The following is a 25,556-nucleotide window of genomic DNA, read 5'->3' as shown; positions in this document are numbered from 1 at the left end:
AACTTCGTGGTTTTTTTTTTTAATTGTGGGTCATTCTTCTTTCCTAATATATGCAAATTGCCCTCTGTGCACAGCCCTCACTGCACCCTGCAAATTTGGATGAGTTGGGTTTTCATTTAGTTCAAAATATATTTTCACTTCCCTTGAGGCTCCTTACATGACTCAGGGGTCACTTAGGAGGACGCTGCTGAAGCACAAGTTATTCGGATATTTTCCAGCTGTCTTCCTGTTACGGATTTTTTTTTATTTCAATCCATGTGGCCTGAGAATATACTTTGTATGATTTCTATTCTTTTGAATTTCAGGTATGATTTATGGCCCAGAATGTGGCCTGTCTCGGTGCTGTGCCTGCACACTGGCGAGGAACGTGTGATCCGCTCTTGTTGGGGGACAGTGTTCCGTCAATGTCAGTGAGAGCACGTGGGCTGGGAGGGCTGTGCCGGTCGGCTCGGCCCAGGTCTGCTGCCGGCTCAGAGTGCCGAGGGGCGATGAAGTCTTCGTCTCTCACAGTGCTTGGGTTTGGGGGGTTTTCCTTGTGGTTTTAAAAGTTTTTGCCTCGTGTTTTTTGACGCTGTGGTGTTAGGCGTGTACATTTTACAGATTATTGTGTCTTCTTAAAGAATCGACTCCTTTATCATCATGGGTTTCCCCTCTTTACCCCTGAACTTGTCCCTTCTTCTGAAGTCAGTTTTATATAAAATTAATGCAGCTACACTGGCTTTCTTTGGATTTCTGTTAGCTTAGGCTTGATCCATCCTTTACCCTTAGCTCGAGTCTTTAGATTGAAACTGGGTTCCTCGTATACAATACAGAGTTGAGTCTTGATTTTAATTTACTCTGACAATCTTTGTCCTTTAATTAGTGCATGCAGACCGTGCATATTTAAGGTGCTTACGTACATAGGGGTGTTAATATCTACCACATTTGTTAACTGTTCTGTAGTTCTTGTGCCTGTTTCCCCCCTCCCCCGCCTTTTTCTGCATTCTCTGGCTTTAACGGCATCTTATGTGATTCCATTTTATCTCCCCCGGTAGCATGTCAATTATACTTTTTGAGTGTTTTCGGTGGCTGCCCTGGAGTTGCAAAATACACATGTAATGACTCTTAAGGCACTATCAGTCACACTGCTCCACTTCCTCCTTCCCGTTTCTGTTGATCAGTTCACTTGACCATGCATTATAATTACCCAACACAGTATGACTTCTACCACTTTAAACAGAAAATAATTTTTTGGATCAATTACAAATAAGAAAAATAAGGCTTCGTTTTGCCTTCATTCTTTCTTTGCTGCTCTTTCTTTACATGGATGTGAGTTTCTGACACACATTATCTTTTCTTTCCCTGAAGAACTTCTTTTAACATTTCTTGCAGGGCATGTCTACTGGACACACTGTCTTAGCTGTTGTTTGTCAGAGTGTCTTTATTTCTCCTGTACCTTGGAGGGCTCATTTTCTGTACAGTTCTAGGTTGGTTTCTCTCAGCACTGTAAATACTCACCACACTCTTGCCTGGCTCCTGAAGAGAAGTCCGCAGTAATTCCTACCTTGTTACCGTCTACATAACGTGCCCCCTTCTCACTCACCTCTGGCTTCTTTCAAGCTTTTCTCTTGGTCGTTGAGTTTTCTGCGGTTTCGGTGCAATAGGCTGAAGTATAGATTATTTGGTATTTAGCTTGTTTGATGTTTTGTGAGCTTCCTGGGTCTGTAGCTCATTTGAGTCTGTCATTAATTTTGTAAAATTCTTGGCCATTAATACCGCAAACATGTCTTCCATTCTGTTCTCTCTTCCACCTCCTTCTGGCATTTCTACTATGCATACGCCACGCCTTTTAAAATTGTCCCAGAGTTCATAGAGCTCCCCTTTACCTTTGCGTACGTTTCCATGGACACATTTTCAAGCTCGTGGATGGCTTCCTCGGCATGCCCAGTCTACTGATGACCCCAGCAAAGGCATTTCTCATTTCTGTTGTAGTGCTTTTCCCTTCTAGAATCTTCTTTTCAGTCTTCAGGTTCCCATCTCTCTTCTCACGCTATTTTCTTACATGCTGCCGTCTTTTCCCATTATTGTCCTTAACGCATTACTCACAGTTAAATTCCCTGCCTGGTGATTCCAGAATCTGTGTCATATCTGAGTCCAGTTCTGACGCTTCTTTTGTCCCTTTGTGCTGTTGTTTCTGGCCCTCGGGTGTGCCTTGCTATTCCTGATGTGAAAGCCGGACAGGATGTATCAGGCAAACAGGCCTTCCGTGGGAGGTTTCACGTTCATCCAGCGAGGAGTTGGGCTGTTTGACGTTTGCTGTAGTTGTAGGTGCCAGAGGCTTCAAACGCCCCTGGTGTCCTTGTTTTTGTCCCCATCGCCGTCTTTGGGCTTCCCTACGGACTCTCCCTTAAGTAGTCTTGCGGCTCCTTTGGCCGTGGCCCATGGTTGTGACGCTGGGTCCGTGAAAACCTGGAGGAGCTCCTGAATGGAAAACCCGTGGAGCGCTGGCTGGTGCGGCTCAGTGGATTGAGCGCCGGCCTGCAAACCGAACAGTCACTGGTTCGATTCCCAGTCAGGGCACAGGCCTGGGTTGTGGGCCAGGTCCTCAGTTGAGGGCATGTGAGAGGCAACCACACACTGATGTTTCTCTCCCTCTCTTTCTCCCTCCCTTCCCCTCTCTCTAAAAATAAATAAATTAAGTCTTTAAAATAAAACATGGAAGCATCTCCAACACACATACACCCCGCCCCCCAGCCCCACACACGCAAGACTATAGCCCCTGGAGCTTCTCTTTCTCACACTAGACTATCCTCAGCCTCCAGCAATTGGTAAAAATTACCACTGACGTGTCCCCACCAGTTTATGGCCCCGGTGACTCCTGCTCCCAGCAAGGAGACCTCAGTGTGACTTCCTGTAGCCACCTGCCTCTCAAGGAAGGTTACAGGGTGGCGGTCTGCCCGATGACCTCAAATCTCACATAGACCCAGGAAAAGTCGTGGAATATCAGTGTATTTAGCCTTTTTCTTATTGTAAAGATGAGAGCGATGACATTCAAGCCTTTTACGTTTCAGAGTGAAAATGGGACGCAGCAGAGCATTTGACATGAATTGTTGGATCGGGTCATTGTTAGCTCTGGAGATGTTTGATGTTGTTGCGTCAGAAGTTAACGCGCCCTGCTTCCTTCTTGAGTGATTCATGCCCTGCACACCCCTGAGCTCATGGCTGGCCTCAGCCCCACCTGGGCCCTGACCCAGCCCCCTTGGACCTCATTTCCAGGGAGGAGGGCTCACAGTGTGGACGGAGCTCGTTTTACCCACTGTCTGAAAATCCAAACGCTGAAAGTAACCCGTCATGACATGGTCTCAGTAACGTGGCTGCATCAGAACTTTCTAATCATCTAACTTTTTAAATCGTCTAATCCAGTCATTTTGTTTTTGGTTTTTTTAATGGAAAACGTGGACTGGTTGAGACCGAATCCTCGCCTTCTCCATCCTCACCTCCAGTCCCCCGTTTTCTGGGCTCTCCGCTGCTCCCGAGCCCTTTATCAGTGAGCGGCCAACGTTGCCTGGGCACCCCCTGGGCAGGGGCGTAGCCGTACCAACAAATATCAGTTAAGCGCCTTGGCATGGAGTGCTTTTCCTTTCTAGTAACGTACCCGTAAAAGCTAGACTGACTGTGCATTTAACGTGGCCTCACGCTGCGATACATCCGCAGGGTTAAGGGCGCAGAATAAATGTAAGGTTCCCGCTTCGTGGGGGCGTCTAGAACGTACCACCCGTGATAAGTGAGATAACACACGATACTTGGTTATGTAGCTTATCTTACCTGTTCCTCACTGTTACTCTTTGAAGCAAGAAAACTACATCTCAGAGAAGACAGGCGACTTTCCCGAAGCCATATAACTAGTGTACGGTGAAGTCCGGCCCGGGCTGAAACCTTTCCGTGACTTCAATGAGTGGCTTCCCCTCACTTGTTCCTCTCGGGGGCAGCACATAAGCATGTAATAAATGCTGTCGGGGCTCTTCTCTCTGGCCTGGGAACAGCCGCCTGCAAATCCAGACGAGCAGATAATCCAGCAGTTCCCGCGGATGCAGTCCAATGTCCCCCACTAGCTCCTACTCCTGAAGGCAAGGACTGTAATCTGTTCGCTACTGAGTCCCCAAAACAGCGGCCCAAGTAAAGCAAGAGCTTTGCTGGCAACATGAGTGAATGAAGAAATAAGTACTTCATGAACCTATGAAGGAAGGAAGAAGGGAGGGAGGGAGGGAGGAAGGAAGGAAGGAAGGAAGGAAGGACAGGGAGGAAGGAAGGAAGTCCCCGCACGATGGATTAACGCAATAGAAAGAGGTCTTTCCAGGCATCACACAGTCCTGGGATTGTCACTAACATCAGACTGTCGGCTCCAATGGGACAGGGACCGGGTAGGTCTTTTTCAACAGGCTGTCACCTGCTAAATTAGCACATGCCCGGCACATAGCAAATGTACAGCTGGCTTTTGTTCTTTCTGATGGAGGGTCCCATCAGAGGCGGCCCCTGCAAGGACAAGGCGCCCCACTCTGCACAGTGACAGCGGCTCTCTCCAGGGGCTTGGGGCATTTTTTTCTGGGTCACCCCCATGCCATCCCCGCCTCCTCCTTCTTCCCAGGACGCACACACTCTCCCAAAGCCCTTCCTCAGCCCTCACACCCACCAGCTCCTTCCCTGACTGTAACACGCAGCGCGGGCAGGGAAATGCTGCCCGGGGCCTGTGTGAATGCAGTCCTGCTCCAGCACCCCTGGAAGCTGTCATCTCCGGTCACAGATGAGAATAAGGAAGTGTAAGCAAGGGGGCCAGGGTCGCCGCACTGACACTCCTCCCGACACAGTTCCGCATCCGGCGGCCCACGGCACGGGCGGCCCCGGCAGAGCAGGGGTGGCCGCTGGACTCTAAAGTTCGGATTTTCTTTTTTATCAGTAAGACACCTCGAGGAAGGAAACCACCAGAGACCTAACACGAAAAGCTCGCCGCCACCACCTTCTGGCCCACCCCTGGCAGTGAAAGCAGGGGCCGCTCCCCGGGGTCCCAGGGGTGCGCACGGACCACGGAGACAGGGGTGGAGGGGCCCTCTGGGTGTTCTGTGCCGTCGCCCCTCTAGCACTGGAAAGCTGAGCTGTGGTGTGAAGGCAGAAGATGTGGAATCTAAAACCCCGTGTTAAAAAAAAATCACAGAACTCAGACTTTAATCATAAAGGTATTTTACCAAAGCATATTTTTAAAAGGCTGTGAAACCTTATGCAACGTTCGCAGGGCTCAATTATGCCTTTAGAGGAGCCTAGCGCAACCTTCGCGCGGCAGGAAAGCGTGTCAGAGCACGCAGCACGGCGTAAGGCGCTGGCCGCGGGCTCGGGGCGCAGGGCCGGCTGCCCACGGCTTGGGCCCCGCACAGCAATGCACAGCCCGGGGGGCCTGGCGACAATTATAAAACGGCTTTTGTTTGCTTTTTAAATGATTAAATACCTGAGTACTACAGAGTCACTTAGCAGATGTGTGCAGCTAGGACATACCATGTCTTACAGAAAATATCTGAGTATACATTTTTGGGTTTTTTGTTTTTTTTTTTCACCTGAACCAAAATACTTGTAGTCATATGGGGATCCAGAACAATCTGCCGTTAGCTGTTTGCTTTCGATTATTGGGAACACTGTTAGCTGTTAAGATTGTGCAAAATCTCTGACTGTAGGTGAACATGTATTTTCCATGGAGTTTATAATGGACCAGCTTATTCTTTGCCAGCTCCTCAAATTCTCTAAAATTCAGCATCAAATGAAAACCTTACTTTAAAATTAATTTCAAAGAGTCTAAGTGAAACTACCTGGTCAGGTTTCTCAAACTTAAAAATTCAGTTGTTTTAAAGAAAAGACAGACGTGGATCGGTATGAGGGAGAGGGGAGGGGCCGTCAGGAGAACGAGAGGGAAGACGTGGTCCTCCGGCCGGTTCCCTCCTGGAGGACGGGGACTCGGGGAGACCAGCAGGAAGGCCCGCTTCTTTGGGAAATGGCAGCCCCTGGTGGGCAGATGGGAGTATTTTGTCCCCGGGAGGAATAGCTCACGTGCATGTCATGGCACGTAGGACACTCCCGCCCGGCGTTTTCCTCTGCAGCTTTGTTTGGTCTCCGTTAACTCCCAGCCGCAGGGAGCCCCGGCTGCGAGGACCCTGGGGACTTAGCCTCGTCTGCTGTCCCTTTGGGGGGCACAAAGCGAAAATTAAGGTTCAATGCAAAAGAAACGTAAAGCTCTCTTGCGGTGGTACAGTGTTCAATCTCAATTTTCTTACCTATTTTGCCTAAAACTAAAGAGGTTTTTTGCTCTCTCCTCCTTTTCGTCTGCAAACAGCATGATGCTTTTGAAAACAGACTCCTATGAACGCTGGAGTCAAATGTACAAAACCCTCTTTACCTGAATCTTCTGAAGTCTGACTTCTTTTGTATCTTCTCTATCCTGGTCCTCCACGTCCTGCCCTTGACAAGAGGCAGGACCCCCGTCTGTCAGGGGTGAGGGAGCCGGCCAGCCTCCCCGCCGGGCCGTCCTTTCTATCTTCCTTGGCAGAGAAGCCACCTGAAAGTACAAAACTAAAACCAAGCTTCGTTGTTCCTTACCGAGCACAGAGAGACAGGTGATCGTCTCTGACGGTGGTGACTGTGATCACCGGTAAAGCTGGGATTGTTTGGGCAGGCGATCCAGGCTGTAGTGCAACCGTCTGCACATGAACACGTCTACCCGGGAAGCACACTCAGCCCGTCTCATCATTACTCACGTGATTAAATAAAACCTTTGGGAGGAACAGTTATCAGAGTGAAATCTTCAAGAATCAAGCATAAACTAAATTTCAGTATCTTAGAGGGGAGAAATCATCAAATACAAGCAAATACTTGGACTCCAGGAGGCTTAGCAGACACTGGTCAGCAGGGCACACACGCGTGACACAGTAAAACAGAAGTGACTGGTTTCTTCTTACAAGACTTTGTTTTTATATCCCTCCCCACGTTACACACCCCTGACCTCTCTGATTCTCCGCAGATACCAGGCAGATCCAGCCTTCCCCGCCGTGGTCCTACGATCAGTCCTACCAGTACCTGGGCTCCATCAGCTCCCCTTCCGTACACCCAGCGACGCCCATCTCGCCCGGACGGGCCAGCGGCATGACAACCCTCTCTGCAGAGATTTCCAGCCGACTCTCAAGTAAGCTGCTTGGGGACACACTCTGCAGTCGAGCCCAGAGGAGAGGCGTGGGGGGTGGGCAGGATTTTTAATCGGATGGAGTGTAAAGACGAGGCTGTGTAGCTCAAAGTCCCAGAGCTGTGCGCCAGCTTCCCCTGACACCGGAGGCAGAGCTCCTGGGTCCAGAGGGGGAAGTGGCCTGGAGAAGTGGACTTTTGGGGCACTTCGGGGTTGCTCATGTTTCGCAAGCAAAGGTGGGAGCTGGAGGGTTAAGAATATAGGAGGCCGAGGAAGTCAGCTTCCAGAACTCAGACAGGACTGGCCCCTCTGGCGTGGGCGCCTTTCACAGGTCACGTGAGCAGCGCCCCGGGGTGCCTGTGGAATGGAAAGCAAACACACCCCAAATGAGAATCTCCAGCTACCCGCTGCTCATGCCAGGTGGCAGGAGCGGTGTGAAAAGCTCAGGTGTGGTGGCTCCCGTAGCTGTTGTTCACGCGAGCTCGTTAAATGTTAGTCATTTAACCTAGGGGACCTCTGGGCTTGGCACTCACCTTGGCTCCTGGGCAGGGGAATTGGAGATACAGAGAGAAATTCCTTTGTTGAAAGCAAAAGGAGAAACTGCGTTTGGGGCTTTGAAATTGGAGCCGGACCAAACTAGCAAGTAGCTCAGAGAACCTCGGCATTATGCAGCCTGCAGACCACTTCCCGGTGTCGGGGGGGCGGTCCTTCTGCTTCTCTGTCCTGGGGACCAGGTTGTAGCGGCTTAGGGGGCAGCGGCGTCGCGTCCGGCGTTTTGGGTGTTGTACGATGCTGTGCTGGCCTGACAGTGTGGGTGCTGGGGTCTCACCAAATGCTTGGGCTTCTTCTCGGGGCTCCTCAAAGGTAGCACCGTCGACACTGGGGGCCAGACAATTCTCGGTTATGGGGGCCTGTTTTGGGTGACGCACAACATTTGGCAGCATCTCTAGACTCTGGATCCCAGTAGCACCCGCCCCCCATCAGGACACACAAAAAGTGTCTCCAGTCTTTGCCAAATGTCCTGAGGGCCAAAACTGTTCCCAGTTGGGAACCGCAGCCTTCAAGTGTTCTTGGCTGCCGCAGCGAAATAGGAAAGCCAACTCAGGGGCCCGGTTTTTACATTATTTTCGGCCATTAGTGCCAACGATTTCATGGCACCTGCTGGGCCTGAGGTGAGGAAGTGGCACCGGAACCAGGACGTCGGTCCTGCTTGTTGTTTCAGAAGTTCGGTTCCCTCGGGAGCAGTCTGACTCCCACGGCACTTGTCAGCTTTTATTGATCCCCCACAGTGGCACGGCCCCGCCCACTGGCTGGCTGTGGTCGACGTCTGGAACGATCACTGTTTTCCTTGGATATGTCCCCGCTCTGGGTCCGTCCCTTAGAATTCATTGCATAAGTCTTTGGGCTTGGTCAGCACCCAAGATCGACACCTTACGGTCCAAGAACCCTAGGGGCCAACTGCCCCAACTGCCCGGTGACCAAATGTGAGGGTGACTGCTTTTCTAAAGGAACGAGCACCCCCAAATCCCACATCACAGTTACACTTCTGAATCGCCTGGCCTTCAGGCACCCAAGCAGTAAGGATGGACGTTCCGTGGCATGAGGGTGTGAGGTAGATACAAACCAGGTCCCACGGCCACACCCCCGCGTGACCCTCCACTGTCTTCGGGGGAGGACCAGAGAGGATGGCAGACAGCAGCCTGGGCAATGATCCCCCTCTGAGACCCCGAGCCGAGAGCACAGGCCTGAGAAGCGTCACCACTGCCGGGGGCACGAGGGGGCCGCCTGGCCCTGGCTGTGAGCGCCCAGCCCCGCTCCGGCCTGCTTGTCCCATCACCCCCGCCCCCCGGGTCCGTGCTCCTCCGGCCCCCCTGGGCTGCCTTCCGCAAAGGGCTCTCACACTCTGTCTCTCTCTTTCCTTGGCAGACAGACTCCACACCTTGTCTGAAAAGAGTTGTCATCTGGAGGTTTTGTTTTTCCTTCTTTTTTAAAAAGAAATTAATGTTTAGCTGCCAACCTGGGTGACAGACAGCGCGCATTATTCTGAGTCATGCAGAAGGTCCCGGTAAGGCGGCCATGATCCGCTCAGGCTGTGTAATCCTTCGGGGGCGGCGGGAGGGGCCCGCAGCGGGGCTCCTTCATCCATGTCAGACTGCAGAATGGAGGCTTGCGCTGTCATGGCAGATATTTAGCCCCATCGGCGGGGAAACATTCCCAACGAAAACGCCTGAACCTCCTAATCCGCAGAGCTCCTCCTCTTTACAAGCCCCTGCGCCCTCCAGGGGTCTGCCCCCTCCGGCCACACTGGTACTGAGCGTGGGGGCACCAGGCCCACGAGAGGGACAAACGAGCTGCCCCAGGTGTGCGGCTGCTGAGGTCTGGGCGGGGGTGTCAGACTGGACGTGAACATGAAAACAAATATTTGAACAGGTCGCTTGACTCTGAGCCTATTTAAAGGGCCTCGGCTGTTTTACACTCAACATGTGTATAGAAGGGATAACCTGACCGCAGGAATGGGCTTTTGCAGAGCTACGTTGGCATTACAGGGACAGAAGGAGAGTCACGGGCAGTATTTAAGATCTTTCGGCTGTTCTGCCCACAAGTGAAAACCGCTTTTCCCCCGATAGCGCGGGCCACAGCATCGTCCCGTTACCAGGGCAGTGCCAAGCCTCGGGCTCGCTCGGGGTGCCGGGAACGGGGCGCCGTCCCCGGGCTACCACGCGGTAGCTGGAACAGACTGGCAGGGCATGTCCGGGCATCGCTGGGGAACAGGGTGACCTTTCATTCATTTTCCGGTGGAGTCCCCTTTTCGTCTCAGGGCGGAGGAAGCAAGAGGAGTAGTGGGCGGAGCCGTCACGGCCTTGTGGCCGGAGGATTGCATCAGATGGAAACAGATTGATTGTATTTGCCTAATGCTTTCGCTCGGACCCCGGCTCCTCCCTAGGCCATATAAACCTTACTGGAAAAACGGAGTAAAGCTTCCTGGTAACGCTCAGACACGTCACGGCTCCCTGCGAGCAAAAACAAGTGACACACGGCTTGCTCACAGATGGCCCCCGCGCGCGGCGAGCAGGGACAAACCCCGAGCAGAGAGGCGCGGCCTGGCTCCAGGGCAGACTGGAGCGCCGTGGGAGGGCGGCCCTCGGGGCGCGGGCCGCGGACTGTGTCTCCCCTGCCCGCAGGTCTGACTCGCTTAGAAAAGATGAACAGGACTGTGTGTGTGCGAGTCAGACTCCTGGCTTCCTCGTTAGGACAGAGAGTCGCTGCAGACTTCGGTGGTTTCTATAAACTTTAATTACCTCTCTGATGAGAAATATATCCCCTCATCACAGTCACCCCAAATTTACAGAGGAGGTCATTTTTTAAAAATGTGTTAGAGCAATAAAACACCACTGGAGGGTCGGGGGAGGGAATGGGGAAAGGGGGGGAGGGGAGGGGGAGAGGGGGCAGGAGCTCTCTCTGCCCGCGGGAATAATCAGAGGAAGCCCATCAAGGGCCCATGCCTCCCTAAAACAGATTAAACCCCCCTGGTAGCTTCCCCTTTACGGCAAGCTCTTGGCCGCCTCTGGCTTCTCCATCGGCCGGAACAAGGGGGTCCCCGGCCACCTGCCAGCTGGCACTCGGAGCTCCTCTGGATGTTGATTTGAGAACTCACAGATCCCACAGCATTTCAGTCTTGCCTCCGCTCTGCTTTGCTGCTGTCTTCTGGGTTTGCTAACATGGGGACCGTCGTCCGGGCCCCGTCGTTTCCTGACTAATTCTGAGAAGGAGAAACTGCCCCAGAACACCATCCTGAATCGACAGTCTGGGTTCTCAGAGGGGGGTGGGGGGCTGCCCTCCTACCCCCGCCCCCAGGACATTCGGCAATGTCTGGAGACTTTGTGGGCCGTGACCGTTCCGGGAGTGGGGACACGGCTGGCACCCAGTGGGCAAAGGCCTACAAAGCACAGGACGGCCCTCACCTCCCGACAAGTAACCACGTGGCCCGAGAGCGGTCAGTCGTGCCCCTTCCGAGACGCTGTCATCTGCAGGCACAGGGACGCCGTCCTGGCACACAGACCCCAGCGGTGCCCCAGGGTGTCCTGGGGTTGAGAAAGACGCAGAGGGACCCTGGTCCACGGAACCGTAGACGCGCAGTTCTGACACGGCGAGCTTTATAGCCGAGGCTTCGCCGTTCCTGGTAAAACGTCATCGTGTGCAAAACCAGCGAGCCAGTGCGGCGCCCAACACACGCCCCCGGGGAAACCGAGGCTGCACTGTTCCCACCCGCGTGGCCCGGCCGCAGGCAGCTGTGGGCAGCAGCAGGGCCCGGAGGCTCCCGCTCACAGCCGCCAGCGCGGTGTGCACAGGGCGGCTCACAGGCGTGAAGCCCCACGAAACGGCATCTTCCTAGGACTCAACCCAAACCTCCTGTGTAATGTACTGTCATGTTACATGTTAGTATTGTCATGACACAGTATTGTGCATGACATGACCTGCTCGTATGAGTGTGTTAGTGCGCCCATTGTATTTGCTGTTATAGAGTTGCAGTGTGGGATCCGCTCTGTGTGCATGGCGGTGGGAACCCCCGAGTTCAGTTTATAGGAATATTGGTGCCTTCATATACTGATGATCTGGGGGGTGGCCACTTTTGTCTGGGAAGGGCCAGAAACCAGATGCAGTGCTGTGGGGTACTCCAGCTCCCTGGACAGCAGCATTCTGGGTAATCCTGGCTCCTGGGCAGCAGCATTCTGGGTAATCCTGGCTCCTGGGCAGCAGCATTCTGGGTAATCCAGCTCCCCGGGCAGCGGCATTCTGGGTAATCGTGGCTCCTGGGCAGCAGCATTCTGGGTAATCCAGCTCCCCGGGCAGCGGCATTCTGGGTAATCGTGGCTCCTGGGCAGCAGCATTCTGGGTAATCCAGCTCCCCGGGCAGCGGCATTCTGGGTAATCCAGCTCCCCGGGCAGCGGCATTCTGGGTAATCCAGCTCCCCGGGCAGCGGCATTCTGGGTAATCCAGCTCCCCGGGCAGCGGCATTCTGGGTAATCGTGGCTCCTGGGCAACAGCATTCTGGGTAATCCAGCTCCCTAGGCAGCAGCATTCTGGGTAACCCAGCTCCCTGGGCAGCAGCATTCTGGGTAATCGTGGCTCCTGGGCAGCGGCATTCTGGGTAATCCAGCTCCCCGGGCAGCAGCATTCTGGGTAATCCTGGCTCCTGGGCAGCGGCATTCTGGGTAATCCTGGCTCCTGGGCAGCGGCATTCTGGGTAATCCAGCTCCCCAGGCAGCGGCATTCTGGGTAATCGTGGCTCCTGGGCAGCAGCATTCTGGGTAATCGTGGCTCCCGGGCAGCGGCATTCTGGGTAATCCTGGCTCCTTGGCAGCGGCATTCTGGGTAATCCAGCTCCCTAGGCAGCAGCATTCTGGGTAATCCAGCTCCCTAGGCAGCAGCATTCTGGGTAATCGTGGCTCCCTGGGCAGCGGCATTCTGGGTAATCGTGGCTCCTGGGCAGCGGCATTCTGGGTAACCCTCTGACTCGGGCGGCAGCGCCCAGGCCCCTGCCCTGGGGACTGCAGGCCGGGGGAGGCGGGGCCGGCCCCCCGGGACGCCCGTCTCACGTGTTCTCCCGCCCCCGCAGCGGCTCCGGACCTGACGGCCTTCGGCGACCCGCGCCCGTTCCCGGCGCTGCCGCCCATCTCGGACCCGCGGATGCACTACCCCGGCGCCTTCACCTACTCCCCGACGCCCGTCACGTCGGGCATCGGCATCGGCATGTCGGCCATGGGCTCGGCCACGCGCTACCACACGTACCTGCCGCCGCCCTACCCCGGCGCGTCGCAGGCGCAGGGCGGCCCCTTCCAGGCGGGCTCGCCGCCCTACCACCTGTACTACGGCGCCTCGGCCGGCTCCTACCAGTTCTCCGTGGTGGGCGGCGAGCGCTCGCCGCCGCGCATCCTGCCGCCCTGCACCAACGCGTCCACGGGCGCGGCGCTGCTGCACCCGAGCCTGCCCACGCAGGGCGACGCGGGCGAGGCCGAGGGCAGCCACAGCAACTCGCCCACCAACATGGCGCCGGCCGCGCGCCTGGAGGAGGCCGTGTGGCGGCCGTACTGAGCGCCCGCGCGCGGAGACTGTGAACGCTTCCCGTTAGCAATGCTGTGAATAAAGGAGAGATTTTCTACCCCGGCCTCACTGCTCCCCACGTGGTCTGTTCCGGAGAGCGGGCGCGGTTCCGGGCGGGCGGGCGGGCGGGGCTGCAGCTCCGGGTCGGCGGCGACGCCGCTTCCGTGTTCGTGTCCAGCACCTTGTACGTTGCGAAGCGCGCGCGCGCGCTGGGGGTTGTTTTTGTGTCTGTATCTGTACGTGCACAGACCTGCGCTTGCTTCTCTCCTGCTGCGGCCGTCGGAAGAGCTGCGACCCCTTCCCTGTGCGTTTTATGTAACTTGCCTCTCGGACTTCGGGGCGGCTGTTTCTCCCGAAGGAGCAGCTGCGGCTCCGGGGCGTTTCCGACTACTGTACCCCGCGCGCGGAGCCCCCGCTGTTTGTGCGCCGCTGTGCGGACACCGCTCCCGTGTCGGGCCTCCTTTACTGTTCAAACGCGCTTCTGTCGGGAAGAGGAACGCCGAGAACGACGTGCTGCGCGTCGGGCCGCGGCCGGGGGTACGCGTGTCGCCGGGAGGGAGCCTGGGAACGGGGGCGGCCGATGCGATCGCGGGGTTACCTGAATATTGTTTACATTCGCTTCCTCCGAGGCCGTCGGACGCGTTGGGAGCCGGGGCGGCCCTGTTTCTAAGAGGCTTTTTGGGGCTTGGAGGGGCCCCCCGGAGATCTGCAGCGTGGAGTCCTCCTCCGGGCCCCACCAAGGGCTTGTGGCTGACGTGCCCCCCGGGTCTGGGCCGGCTGATGTGCCCCCCGCCCCCAGGGTTGATTTTCCGCGAGGGCTCTGCCCTCCGCGGCCTGGGGACCATCTCAGACGCGCTTCGTCAGCGGGCACATGCGAAGCTGGCTGCGGGGAGCAGAGTCCCCGGGGAGCCGAATGAATGAGTGACTGGGGAAGCGGGGTGTCCTCAAACGCTGGCCCTGGGCGAGGAAGGAGACGTCTGAACCCAGAGTTCAGGCTTCCGCCCCGAGGCAAGACCCCTGTTCGTGGGCAGAAGGGGCCGCGTGGCCCGTCCCGGAGGCATCAGGCGCCTCCGACGCCGGGGTCTCCCGCGGAGCTGGCAGAGGCGGGGCGTCCATCGGCCGCGGCCCTCGGCCTGGCCCACCCACGCGGGACCCGCCCTGCGCTGCGCCTGAACCCTGCCTGGCGTCTCACCAGGCGGACCCCGCCCTGGGGGGGGGCGGGGCGCTTCAACCTGCGCATCGCAGGACGGGAAGGGGGCTGTCACCGCGGCCGCCTGCCGTGGCTGCAGTCCAGGCGCGGCCGCTGTCACTGTCGGCGTCACGGCGCTGGTTCCCCCGGCGGACCGATCAGAGCGCCGTTGTCGCCCCGCGGAGAGCTCCTCACTGCTGATGTGATCTGGGGGTTACTTAACGTACCTCTTCCGTTGGTTGGAATGATTTCAGGTCAACTCTGAAGAGTATTTGAAAGCAGGACTTCAGAACAGTGTTTGATTTTTATTTTATAAACTTAAAGATTCAAATTAGATCTTTGGCTGCAGGCAGCAAAACAGCTGAACTTATTTAAAACAACTTGTTTTTGAGTTTTCTTATATATCCAGGGGTGGGCGAGGTAGATTTACAGTTGTGAGTACGTGAAACGCAGAGTTTATTCTTGTATTATTATTTATTAATTATTGTATTGTTTTCCATACGAGCAGCTGTAGACCCCCCTTGCCCGCCCCTGCGTATACTGACTGTTGGTTTTACGCGGATGCAGCAGCACTTTGGTGAGAGTGAAGAGGAAAGCCTTCTGTGTGGTCAGGTCACGTTGTTACCCGGGAAAGAGCTAAAGCAGATCTTGGAGAAACGCAGAATATATTCCTTTTCCTTTTAGACATAATTCTCCCTCCACCGTTCAATTTCATGTTTTATTCTGTATTACATGTTTTTGCAGCAAGGTTATCTCGAGATGTCAGTAAATTTAGAAACTTTCATTTCTGGAACGAACCTTTCACCCATTTACCCCAAATTAAATGTAAATGTTCTGTTCAGCACATGTTACCACATCTGACCTGACAAAATGGGGGAGGGGGGGGAGGGGGGAATGAAGGAAAAACTTTGTCTTTAGTTCAATTCTGGTACCTGAAGATATTCCAGCTCACAGTCAGCCCAGGTCCCTACGAGGGAGTCAGATCCTCTTTCACGGTGAAGCTTCACTCTCAAAGCCATGGGTGCGGCCAGCTCTGCCCTTGGCCGTAGACCCACCAACCCCAGCATGGCTTGGCCACTCCGTGCTTCACCGACCCTTACCGGCATTTAATGGCTCCAGAAAAACCTAAATTGAGGTTTAGTGATTTGGGAGCTGGGTGTCACGGTTAATGAATTTTCCCCCGAGGAACTGCATCCGTGGCCTCTAGGTAAATTAAGGTGGCCTAAGCCAATCCTGTAAACCCCCGAGTGTCTGGGTGCATTGGTCCAGGAGAAGAAAAATGAAATAAGCCATCTCTACTGCTTATTCAGGCCCTTATTTATAATTAAAACATGGGCACAGGTATCATTTCAGTTTTTTCCTTTTCTCGCTAACAGTACTTACATTTCTCTCCCCCTCTGCCCCTTAACATCTCCCTGGCTCTCTCTCCCCCTCCCTCCTCCCTTTGGGTAAGGACATAGCACCCCACCGCATCCCCTGCTCCCCCGCAGCCCAACACCACATGTCCGGAGCCGGAGGAGTTGCTCTCCTCCCTTTGCACTGAGGACCGTGGGGAGTCAGCTTTCTCCTGCTGGGGGTTCCCTCCACAGCACCAGGGGCCTTGCCCGCCGTCCTGGATCTGCTTGCTGTCGGAGCACAGCAGCGGGAGCCTTCGTGGGCCCACAGCCTCGCTGCTGCCGAGGGCTTCTGTGCAGGTCAATAAATACACTGATGAGAAGGGAAATGCGCGGTTTTCCTCAACTGTCCCGCAGTTGCGGGGGACGGATTTCTGTCCTGAAATACCCGTGTCCTGGGGACATTCCATCCTGGTGACTTTCAGTTTGGGCGTTTAGTTTTGTTTTTTCAGGGGTTGGGGGCATGACATGTTTGGGGTCTTTTACACATCAAAGGTCAGTTTGACAATAATCTCAGAAAACATGTTTTACATCTGAACAAAATGTTTACCTAGAGTATACAACTGTTTGGGGCTTTTTGTTTGTTTCTTTGGAGTTCTTCCTCTCGCCTAGGCCAGGTCAGTCCTGATGAGGCCGATCAGTTGGCATATTTTTCCTTCCAGAAGAGTTGCATCAACAAAGTTCATTGTATTTATATGTGTAAATAGATTTTTAAGCTTCATTATAAAATATTGTTAATACCTGTAATAACATTTTTCAATTTTTTTATGTGTTTCTAAGAACTTTTATGTTTGCTCAGTACAATAGACAAAAATGCTTCTTTCTACTTGGTTTATTTTACACTTAAAAACGAGCTACTTTTTATTCACTTTTGTAAAGCGCTAATAGCATGATTTCCATTTTTTTTAAGTTCACTTTTTGTTCTAGGGGAAATGAATGTGCAAAAAAAAAAAAAACTGTTGGTTATTTGTGCTTCCCTCTGTGTAATAAAAATCAATGGAAAAAAAATAAACTTTCACATTGAAATGACAGCAGAATGCATCTCTTGAAAAGGTCACTGTGGCAAGGGCCCCCATGCCCCGCTAGGCGCCACCCCATGGCCTCGCCTGTGGCCATGGCTGGGCCTGTCCGCAGAGCGCCCCGGCCACGTGGACGGTTTCCTTCTCCCACTCACACGTCGCACGGTCCTGGAAGGGAGCTGTCGGTCTCGCGTTTTAAAGGCAGAGAGAGTGTGAGAGGCGCGCCAGGAGCCCCTCTCCAAGGTGTTTCTAGATAGCACAGGGGACGTGGTTCTCTGTGTGGCCCCGGGCCGCCTCCCCTTCCCGGGGGTTGGGGGTTGGCTCCCAGGGTGCAGCGTGCCCAGCCCGCCGCTGTCCGGGAACCATCAGAGCCTTCCTTTCTCTGTACCCCAGTGTCCCCTGTAAATCCGAGATTTGAACTAGTGAGTGGCAAACAGGCAAGCGCGCACACCAGGCCACGGTGGTCCTCAGCTGCGGGGGGCTGGGCCACCAGGCAAAGCCCATGTGACACAGGACAACACCATCAGCAAGCAGCCGCTCCCAGCAGCACCCCTGCTCAGAGCGCCCCGGGCCCAGCGAAGGCCCAGGCTCCCGGGGTTGCACCCTTGGGTGCGAAGGAGCACTGAAGCGCGCTTCGATGCTTGCCTTTAAAAGAGAAGTGGAAAAGAATTACGTGGCCTTTGCAGCAGACACGGCGTGGGAAGGGTCTGTGTTCGGTCTTGAGGCCGGTCACCCTCCTCCGCCTCCTCTTCTGTCAGTTACGGGGGCAGCCTTGGCTGGGGCAGGCAGTTTTTAAAGAGAAGCTCTTTCCTCCCCACCAGCCCGTGCAAATGATTATTAGTTTTCAGTCCCAAGGCCGTGTGACCGGGGCTAGCTCCCAGCCAAGACCCACGGCTGAAGGCTCCTTGCCAGGCCTGGTCTTCGCCATCTCGCGGCTCTGAGTGGGCTGCCCAGCGCCCACGGGGGCGTCCGGAGCCGGAGCCAGTGGGATCAAAGGCAGTCGCTGGCGCAGGAAGTCGTGGCTCACGAGCAAAGGCAGGAAGCGGGCGGCAGGACAGGGTTATCTGTGTTCAGAACGGAAGGAGCGGCTGAAAGCGTGTCCCCAGGAGCCAGTCAGCCTGGGGGTGAGTCCCCGCTGTCTCCCACGCGGGACCCGATGACACCGGTGCCCCAGCTCTCCTCAGCTGTGAGGCAGAGACAATACTGTCTCCCGTTATGGAATTGAAATAAGTTCATGCATGGCAAACGCCTTAAACAGGGCCTGGCACAGAACACACGCTCAAGCAACGTGAAGTGCACACCGCGCTTCTACTCATCAAAAATGTAAACGGCCACATGATCTCCCTCACATGTGGAATCCAGTGAACCAAATAATCTAGCAAACAAAATAGGAACAGATTCACAGGTCCGTCGAACAAACTGACAGCAGGCAGAGGGGCGGGCTTTGGGGGACCGCATGAAAAAAAGGGGAAGGGATTAAACAAAATACACACATACACACACACACATATGACACGTAGACACAGACAACAGGGTAGTGACGGCCAGAGGGGAAGGGGGCGGGGGAGGTGGGAGAGGGCAACGGGAGGCGCATGGGGCTGGAAGGAGACCTGACTTGGGGCGATGGGCACAGGAAACAGGGTGCAGATGATGGCTTGCTGAGCCGCGCACTTGCCAAACCAACGTCACCCCAATAAATTCAATAAAAAATAAAAACAGAAGGTAACTAATAGGATATGAAAGGTTGAAGCGTCTTCCACATCTTCCGATGCACGCCTTGCTGTGGCGGTCAGCTGGGCAGCGCTCCCCAGTCCAGACTGTCCCCGTGCCCACGACACACGACGCACGTCTGATCGGCTGCCCTGCCAACGGCACAGCACTTTCACGCAGCACGTCAGACCGGCCTGACCCACGGCCACGGCCGCGCCCGGCCGCTCAGCACCGCTCCCGAGGGGCACCGGGCGGTCTCGGTATCCGGTTCCTGTGCTCGTCCTCTGCACACAGCTTAGGCTACAGTTCTTGCACACGCAGGAGGGCCTGCCGGTTCGAAAACTGTCACATGGTTGACAGATGGCTCTGTCAAAGGGTTTTGTTGAATGAGATTTCTTGGGCCAGGCCGAGGACGGGGAAGAGGAAGACAGACGTGCCTGGTAGGTGCTAGATTATCGCTGTGTCCAGCAGGGTTTTAAACCGGACCTCAGGGTCGGGGACATGCCAGGACCTTCTGAAGGGCTCACAGTGCGGGGCCCTGAAGAAGAAAGACCCACCGGTAAGCATAGGGTCCGAGGTGCCCACTGCCAGCCAGGCTCTGTGACCAGCATCTCACGTGGCCTGGCTTGCTCCGTCTGTACAGTGGCCCTACATCCTGTTCTGCAGGTACAGAACCCAGGGTTCGGTGAGGTTTAGCGAGTCACCCATGTGGCCGCAGCTACTGGCGGAGGAACGGTGGTGTGAGCCCCAGAAGTCAGCCCAGGGCGCCCCGCTTTTAACGCCTTTCTACACCGAAGCTCAGAGCAAGGTGACACATTCAGTGAAGACGAGAGAAGTGTCTCCATCCTCAAAGGTGGCCTCTCTTCCAATAATACCTCCTTTTACTAGTCTGAAAAGCAGGAGGGGGCGCTGACTGTGTGAGAGTTTCTAGAAAAGGTGGGGCCATTAGGGCTTCAGAGTTCAAGGTCATGGAGAAGTTCCAGGTCCAAAGTGCCCCCCCCAGCCTGTCCGCCGGTGTCAGACCCGGGGACTTGGCAGGGGAGCCTGGGAGCAGTCCCCCGCGCCTCCCCAGAGGTGGTCTTCCCTTCTTTATGTTTCACTCATAAACTTTGATTTTTAGAAAAGTTTTAGATGGACAGGGAAATTGAGAAAACACAGCCTCCCCTCTTACTGATATTTTAAGCATTAGTATGGTGCCTTTGCAGCAATGAATGAACCAGTGCGGATGCCCTATTATTAACTGAAGTCCATAGTTTATTCGGATGCCCTTAGTTGCCACCTCGTGTTTTTTTCTGCTGCAGGGGGGTCCCACGTGACATGTAGGGGTCACGCCTCCTCGGGCTCCTGCTGGCTGTGACGTTTTCTCAGCCTCCCCTTGTTTCTCCGGATCCTGATGATTTTGAAGAGTCCTGGTCGGTTGTACGGTGGGATGTGCCTCTATTGGAGCTTGTCTGGTGCTTCTTCTCAAGCTCAGACCTGGGTCTGGGTGAGGAAGGCCACAGAGGTGGGTGGCACAAAATGTCACTTTTATCATGTCCTGTCAAGGTTACATGCTACCAGCATGATTCATGTTGATGTTGACCCTGGTCACCTGGTGGAAAGGACGTTTGGCGGATTCTCATCAGTGAGGTAAGCCTTTAACGCCACCCTCCTTCCTGGGCTCTTGGGGAGGCAGTGACCACGCCCGGGCCACAGCTCATTAAGAACTGGGGAATCGGTCTCTGTCCGCCTTCAGGAGGCAGGAGGCCCTGACTGAGAGCTGGGTCCGCCCCCCACGCTGGCGCCGGCCCTGTGGGGTGCAGAGGCCAGGTGGTGCCTGGCGTGCACTGCTCTCTGCTCCAGAGGGGCTGGGCAGGGCCTCCCCATGTCAAATGCGTGAGCAGCGTGGCCCTGCCCCTCCAGCCTGGAAAATTCAAAGGTTCAGTGTTCTAGAAGCAGCCCCGTGGCGCCCGGTCACTCTGGACCCACTGACTGTGTCACAAGCTGAGCTTTCCCTTAGGCCGCAGGTGATGCGGTCAAATCGTCACCGAGTTTCCAAGTGTGGCTCAAGAAGTCCCCCCCATTCGGTTTAGGCTGGGGGTCGCGGGCTGAGCCTCTCCTTCCGACACAGCAGAATTCCCCACACGTCGGTTCCGGGCCAGCCCACCCTGCATCCGCGACTCCCCTGTGCTGGGGTCTCAGGGTCCTGGGTCCTGGGGTCCCTGAGCTGAGGAGTGCTCGGGCTGGTTCTCCGAAGGGGCGAGGAGATGGCTCAGAAGGTGTTTGCTGCCCGGCAGGAGGGGGGTCACGTGGGTACAGAATCTCGATATTGGTGATTCAATTTTGCGTACCTGGTATTCTCCCCCTAGTTTCCATTTCATTGAGGCAGTTGTAAGGGGTAATTAATGTTTGGAAAGCGTTTTGAAGATGAAAAGTCTCACACTCATACTAAGTATGATTCTTTGTTATTACAAATAATTGCATGCGGCCACTCTTCCCCCACCTGGCTGATCACGTGAGGTTTCCGCAGGCGATGAAATGCCACGGAGTCTCTCTTAAAAAATGGCCCCCGTTCATCAAAAATGGATTCGATGGCCGAGAACAAGGCTGAGTCTTTTCTCTCCGATGGAGGAGGCGGAGACACAAATGTTTATTTCACTTAACGATGGTGAATCACAAACGTGTTTGGCAGAACAAGGAACAGGAAGGCACTGGAATGGGTCAGAGGGGATGAGGAGCAGCGAGGACTCTCGCACTTTGCGCGGGAGCAGGACTCAGTACATCGTCGTCGTCGTCGGCCGCCGTCCGTCTCGAGAGACGATGGTGTAGCTTCTTAAGAGTCTATCTGCACCGCCGAGAATGGCTGTGCAGTCCGACTCGGGAGTGACATGGTGTCTGTCTCCTCCCGTGTTGAATCGACATCATGCGATGACGCTGAAGCTACAGAGCCTGGGCAGGGTGATATGGAGGGTCTGCTGTTGCCCATGCAGCAGACCCCCCCTCTCTTCGCAGCTGAAGGGCCCAAGGGAAAGACGGAGTCAATACAGCTTGGCTTCAGGTGCGCCGCAGGAGATGCCGGTGTTGACTACAACGTCAAACCGCCTTAGGGACTCCGGCTCCGGATTTTCTGTCGGGGTTTACTCCCTTAGCCTTTCCCTGAAGAGGTATGCCGCAAGGCAGCGGAGGTTTTTTGGAGTCAGAGTTTTCCTTCTCTGATGTGCCCTGACTGGAAGATCGAACCAGCGACACTTAGCTCGCAGGCCGACGCTCAATCCACTGAGCCAAACCAGCCAGGGCCTAAGGACTCAGTACAGCCACTTTGGAAAACGATCAGACGTTCCTCTCAGAAACCCGAAGACGCGCACCGTAAGCCCCAGCGTTTCCACGGGTAGGAGAATATTCCATAAACTCTCTCCCTCTGCAGCGGGAGATGCGCACCAATGCTGACAGCGGCACTGACTGTAATGGCAGAAACAAGCCACCCAAGCGTCCTCACCAGAAGGATGGGCACCTAAGCTGTCAGGCTCTCACGATGGAATAGAATGGAGAGAGGAGAGTGAGCGCACTGCCATCGCACGCACGTGGCAAGATAAATCACAGGGACACAGATCTGATGAAGATCCCCGGGGAGAAGGAGGAGGGGCCAGAGGAGGAGGTTGCTGAGGCAACACAAAGCAGCCGAGGAGGGCAGTGGCTGAGACCCTGGATGCTCCAGAGCCAATGGAAGTAAAAAGAGGGCGGGCTCTGTGGCTCCCTGGCTTTTCTGGCTCCTGACGGGCTCTCTCTGGCTCTCCGGCTCTTCTTCCTCGAGGATTCCTGGGTGATGGCGCTGCAGCTGCCTGCGTTTCCCAACGGATGGTATGTGGGATGGGAAGCAACTCCGGGGCAGCCTAGGGCCGGGCTGGGACGGCAGAGGGTGGCAGGTGTATTCTTTGGGTGTCCTAGAGGGAACGGGCTGAGGCAGAAGCCTGCCATTCTTCCAAAACTATGTAGCGTTTGTCTTATGTTTTTCAGTTTATAACTAGCCCTGCAGAAATAAAACCACCAAACACTAACAGGAATGCTAGGAGGACCCAGGTGTTAGAGTTTGGCCTGGATCGCTGGGCTTAAGTGATTGAAGCTGTAACTAAAGAGCGAACGAGCTTAGCTTGAATTGAAGGCCTAAGGGACTCACTCTTGCGGAAAGCTGTTGTTCCAAAACTGTGAAGCTTTTGACTAAAGACTCCTTGCCTTTATCACCAAACCTTTGCTGCTGGGATTTTGCCTAGAGCAGTGGTTCTCAACCTTCCTAATGCCGCGACCCTTTAACGCAGCTCCTCATGCTGTGGTGATCCCCAACCCTAAAATTATTTTTGTGGCTACTTCATAACTGTAATTTTGCTACTGTTATGAATCGTAATGTAAATATCTGATATGCAGGATGTATTTACAAATTGAACATAATTAAAGCATAGTGATTAATCACAAAAACAATATGTAATTATATATGTGCTTTCTGATGGCCTTAGGCGACCCCTGTGAAAGGGTCGTTCAACCACCAAATGGGTCGTGACCCACAGGTTGAGAACTGCTGGCCTAGGGGGTGGTGGCAGTCAGCAGGACCCCAACTTGCTGTTTGGTAACAACAGGGGGAAATCATAATAATATATAAGGCATAATTCTATTGATATAAAATTCAGAAGCAGGCAAAACTAAATAATTACTTTTCAAAGACGCGTACATAGGTGTTTTAAAAAAATAGGGGCCCTGGCTGGGGTGGCTCAGTGGATTGAGCACTGACCTGTGATCCAAGGGACTGCCAGTTCAGTTCCCAGTCGGGGTGCATGCCTGTGTCACAGGCTGGGTTCCCACGTGGGGGCGTATGAGAGGCAAACACACATTGATGTTTCTCTCCTCCTCTTTCTCCCTTCCTTCCCCTCTCTCTGAAAACAAATAAAATATTCAAAAAAAATAAGGGAATGATTAACACCAAGTTGAGGGGACTCGGTTCCATTTGGTGAGCGAGGGAGGGACAGAGAGGAGTCCCTGGGACACAGGCATGTGCTGTTTCTTAGCTGAGGTGATAAACGCACGCACATTTATTTGATCATGATTCATAGAACTTGGTTCCGGCAGACAGCCAATGAGATCCAGGCTCGCTCTTGGATCCATAGAGTCTGCTCCGGCCCAAGGTCCCCTTGGGTTCCATGAGCAAACAAATGCCTCCCTGTGGTCATCTTGGGATGCAGGTAAGAAGAGTAAATGGCTGCTATTTGGGACCACAACTCAGAGACCACATTCCTGTGAGTCTCATATGCACGGTGACATTTATTTCTTCTCAAGAACTGGATCGTTTGGGTCAGAGAGAGAAAAGCACTGATATTCTGTTGAGACTGAAGGTGTCCGTGGGTTTATGTAAGCCGCACAGTTATCTGACTCCTCTTGAGTATCTCAACAGCGGCCACTCTCAAAGCCCTGACAGTGTCCCTGGCTTTATAACAACCCTCTTGTCTCCCTTTAGTGACATCTGCAAAGACCCTGTGTGCTCTGTAGATTAACTCCGCAGATGCGGTCCACAGTCAGTACTAAAGAGGGGGACACCCTTCAAGTGAAATGAGGCAGCAACCACAGATTTAATTCAGAAAGAAAACATTCTTTCTCTGGGTCTCCACTGTCTCTTCCTCTCTTCACATTATCCCTTACGTCTGTGTGATGATTGGTTCGAGCCCCAACGGAAAAACAAGTCTTCAGCAAGATTCCAGTTCACGGGTTAACACGGAGCGGGAAGGCTCGCTCCCTGCTGTAAGCGTCTGATGTAATTCCTCCCCTCCTCTGGCGTCTTTTCTGTGCCAACGGCAGGCTCCTGTGGCCCTGAGACTTGGCTTGGGTTTTCTCCCAATATCAGAAGACATAAATATAGGTCTGCGAGTGTGCTGCCCTGTTTACGAGCCTTTTAAAGATCAAAGAGTCACTTTCAGCTCTTGGGCTTGTCACTTTAAGAAATGCTATACCATTTTTTATTATTTTTTTATTGAATTTATTGGGGTGATATTGGTTCATACAATTACATAGGTTTCAGATGTACACTTCTATGATACATCACCTGTATGTTGCCTTGCGTGGTCACCACCCCACGTCACGTCTCCTTCCATCACGTTTCTCCCCTCCCCTTTACCCTCCCCCTCCTCCACCCCCTTGTCCTCTGTAATCTCCATAGAATTGTCTCTGTCTATGAGAGTTTTCCTTAATCCCTTCATCTTTTCCACCGAGCCCCCCCCCCAAAAAAAACACCCTTCCCTCTGCCAGCTACCAGTCAGCCTCTGTATCTATGAGTCTTTATTTTGTTCATTAGATTCCACATGTAAGTGACATCATATGGTATTTGTCTTTCTCTGACTGGCTTATGTCACTCAGCATAATGCTCTCCTGGTCCATCCGTGCTGCCCCAAAGGTAAGAGGTCCTTCTTTTTCATGGCTGAGTAGTATTCCATTGTGTAAACGTACCACAGGCGTTTTTATCCTCCCATCCACTGCTGGACACTTGGGCTGCTTCTAAATCTTGGCGATTGTGAGCAACGCTGAAATGAACACAGGGATGTTTATATTCTTTTAAATCAGTGTTTCATATTTCTTCAGATAAACTCCAAGAAGTGGAATTACTAGATCATTAAGGCAGTTCCATTTTTAGTTTTTTGAGGAAACTCCATACTGTTTTCCACAGTGGCGGCACCAGTCTGCGTTCCCACCAGCAGGGCACCAGGGTTCCCGTTTCTCCACGTCCTCGCCAGCTCTTGCTGTTTGTTGATTTGCTGATGACGGCCATTCTGACAGGTGGGGTGGGGGTGGTATCTCACTGTGGTTTTAATCTGCATCTCTGATGCCTAGTGATGTTGAGCATCTTTTCATATGTCTACTGGCCCTCTGTGTGTCCTCTATGGAAACGTGTCTAGTCAGGTCCTCTGCGCACTTTTTAACTGGATCATTCAGT

At 54.0% G+C, this 25,556-nt stretch overlaps 1 protein-coding gene across 2 annotated transcripts in view; it reads left to right on the top strand.

Moving 5' to 3' along the window:
- The window catches only part of RUNX1 (RUNX family transcription factor 1), a 201,267-nt gene extending 187,904 nt beyond the window's left edge, over positions 1-13,363 (top strand). For both annotated transcript variants that reach the window (XM_090271643.1, XM_090271638.1), the window contains 2 exons: positions 7,037-7,198; positions 12,814-13,363. In XM_090271643.1, coding sequence (XP_090127769.1) covers positions 7,037-7,198; positions 12,814-13,289 — 638 coding nt within the window. In that variant the 3' untranslated portion in view covers positions 13,290-13,363. The remainder of the gene's footprint in view (positions 1-7,036; positions 7,199-12,813) is intronic.
- Positions 13,364-25,556: the final 12,193 nt, after the last annotated feature.

The sequence above is a fragment of the Furipterus horrens genome, unplaced genomic scaffold (genome assembly GCF_987537825.1).
Source record: "Furipterus horrens unplaced genomic scaffold, mFurHor1.1.pri manual_scaffold_1, whole genome shotgun sequence".
NCBI lineage: Eukaryota > Metazoa > Chordata > Mammalia > Chiroptera > Furipteridae > Furipterus > Furipterus horrens.
The sequence above is the reverse complement of the archived record's forward strand: the minus strand, read 5'-3'. Positions and strand labels throughout refer to the sequence as shown.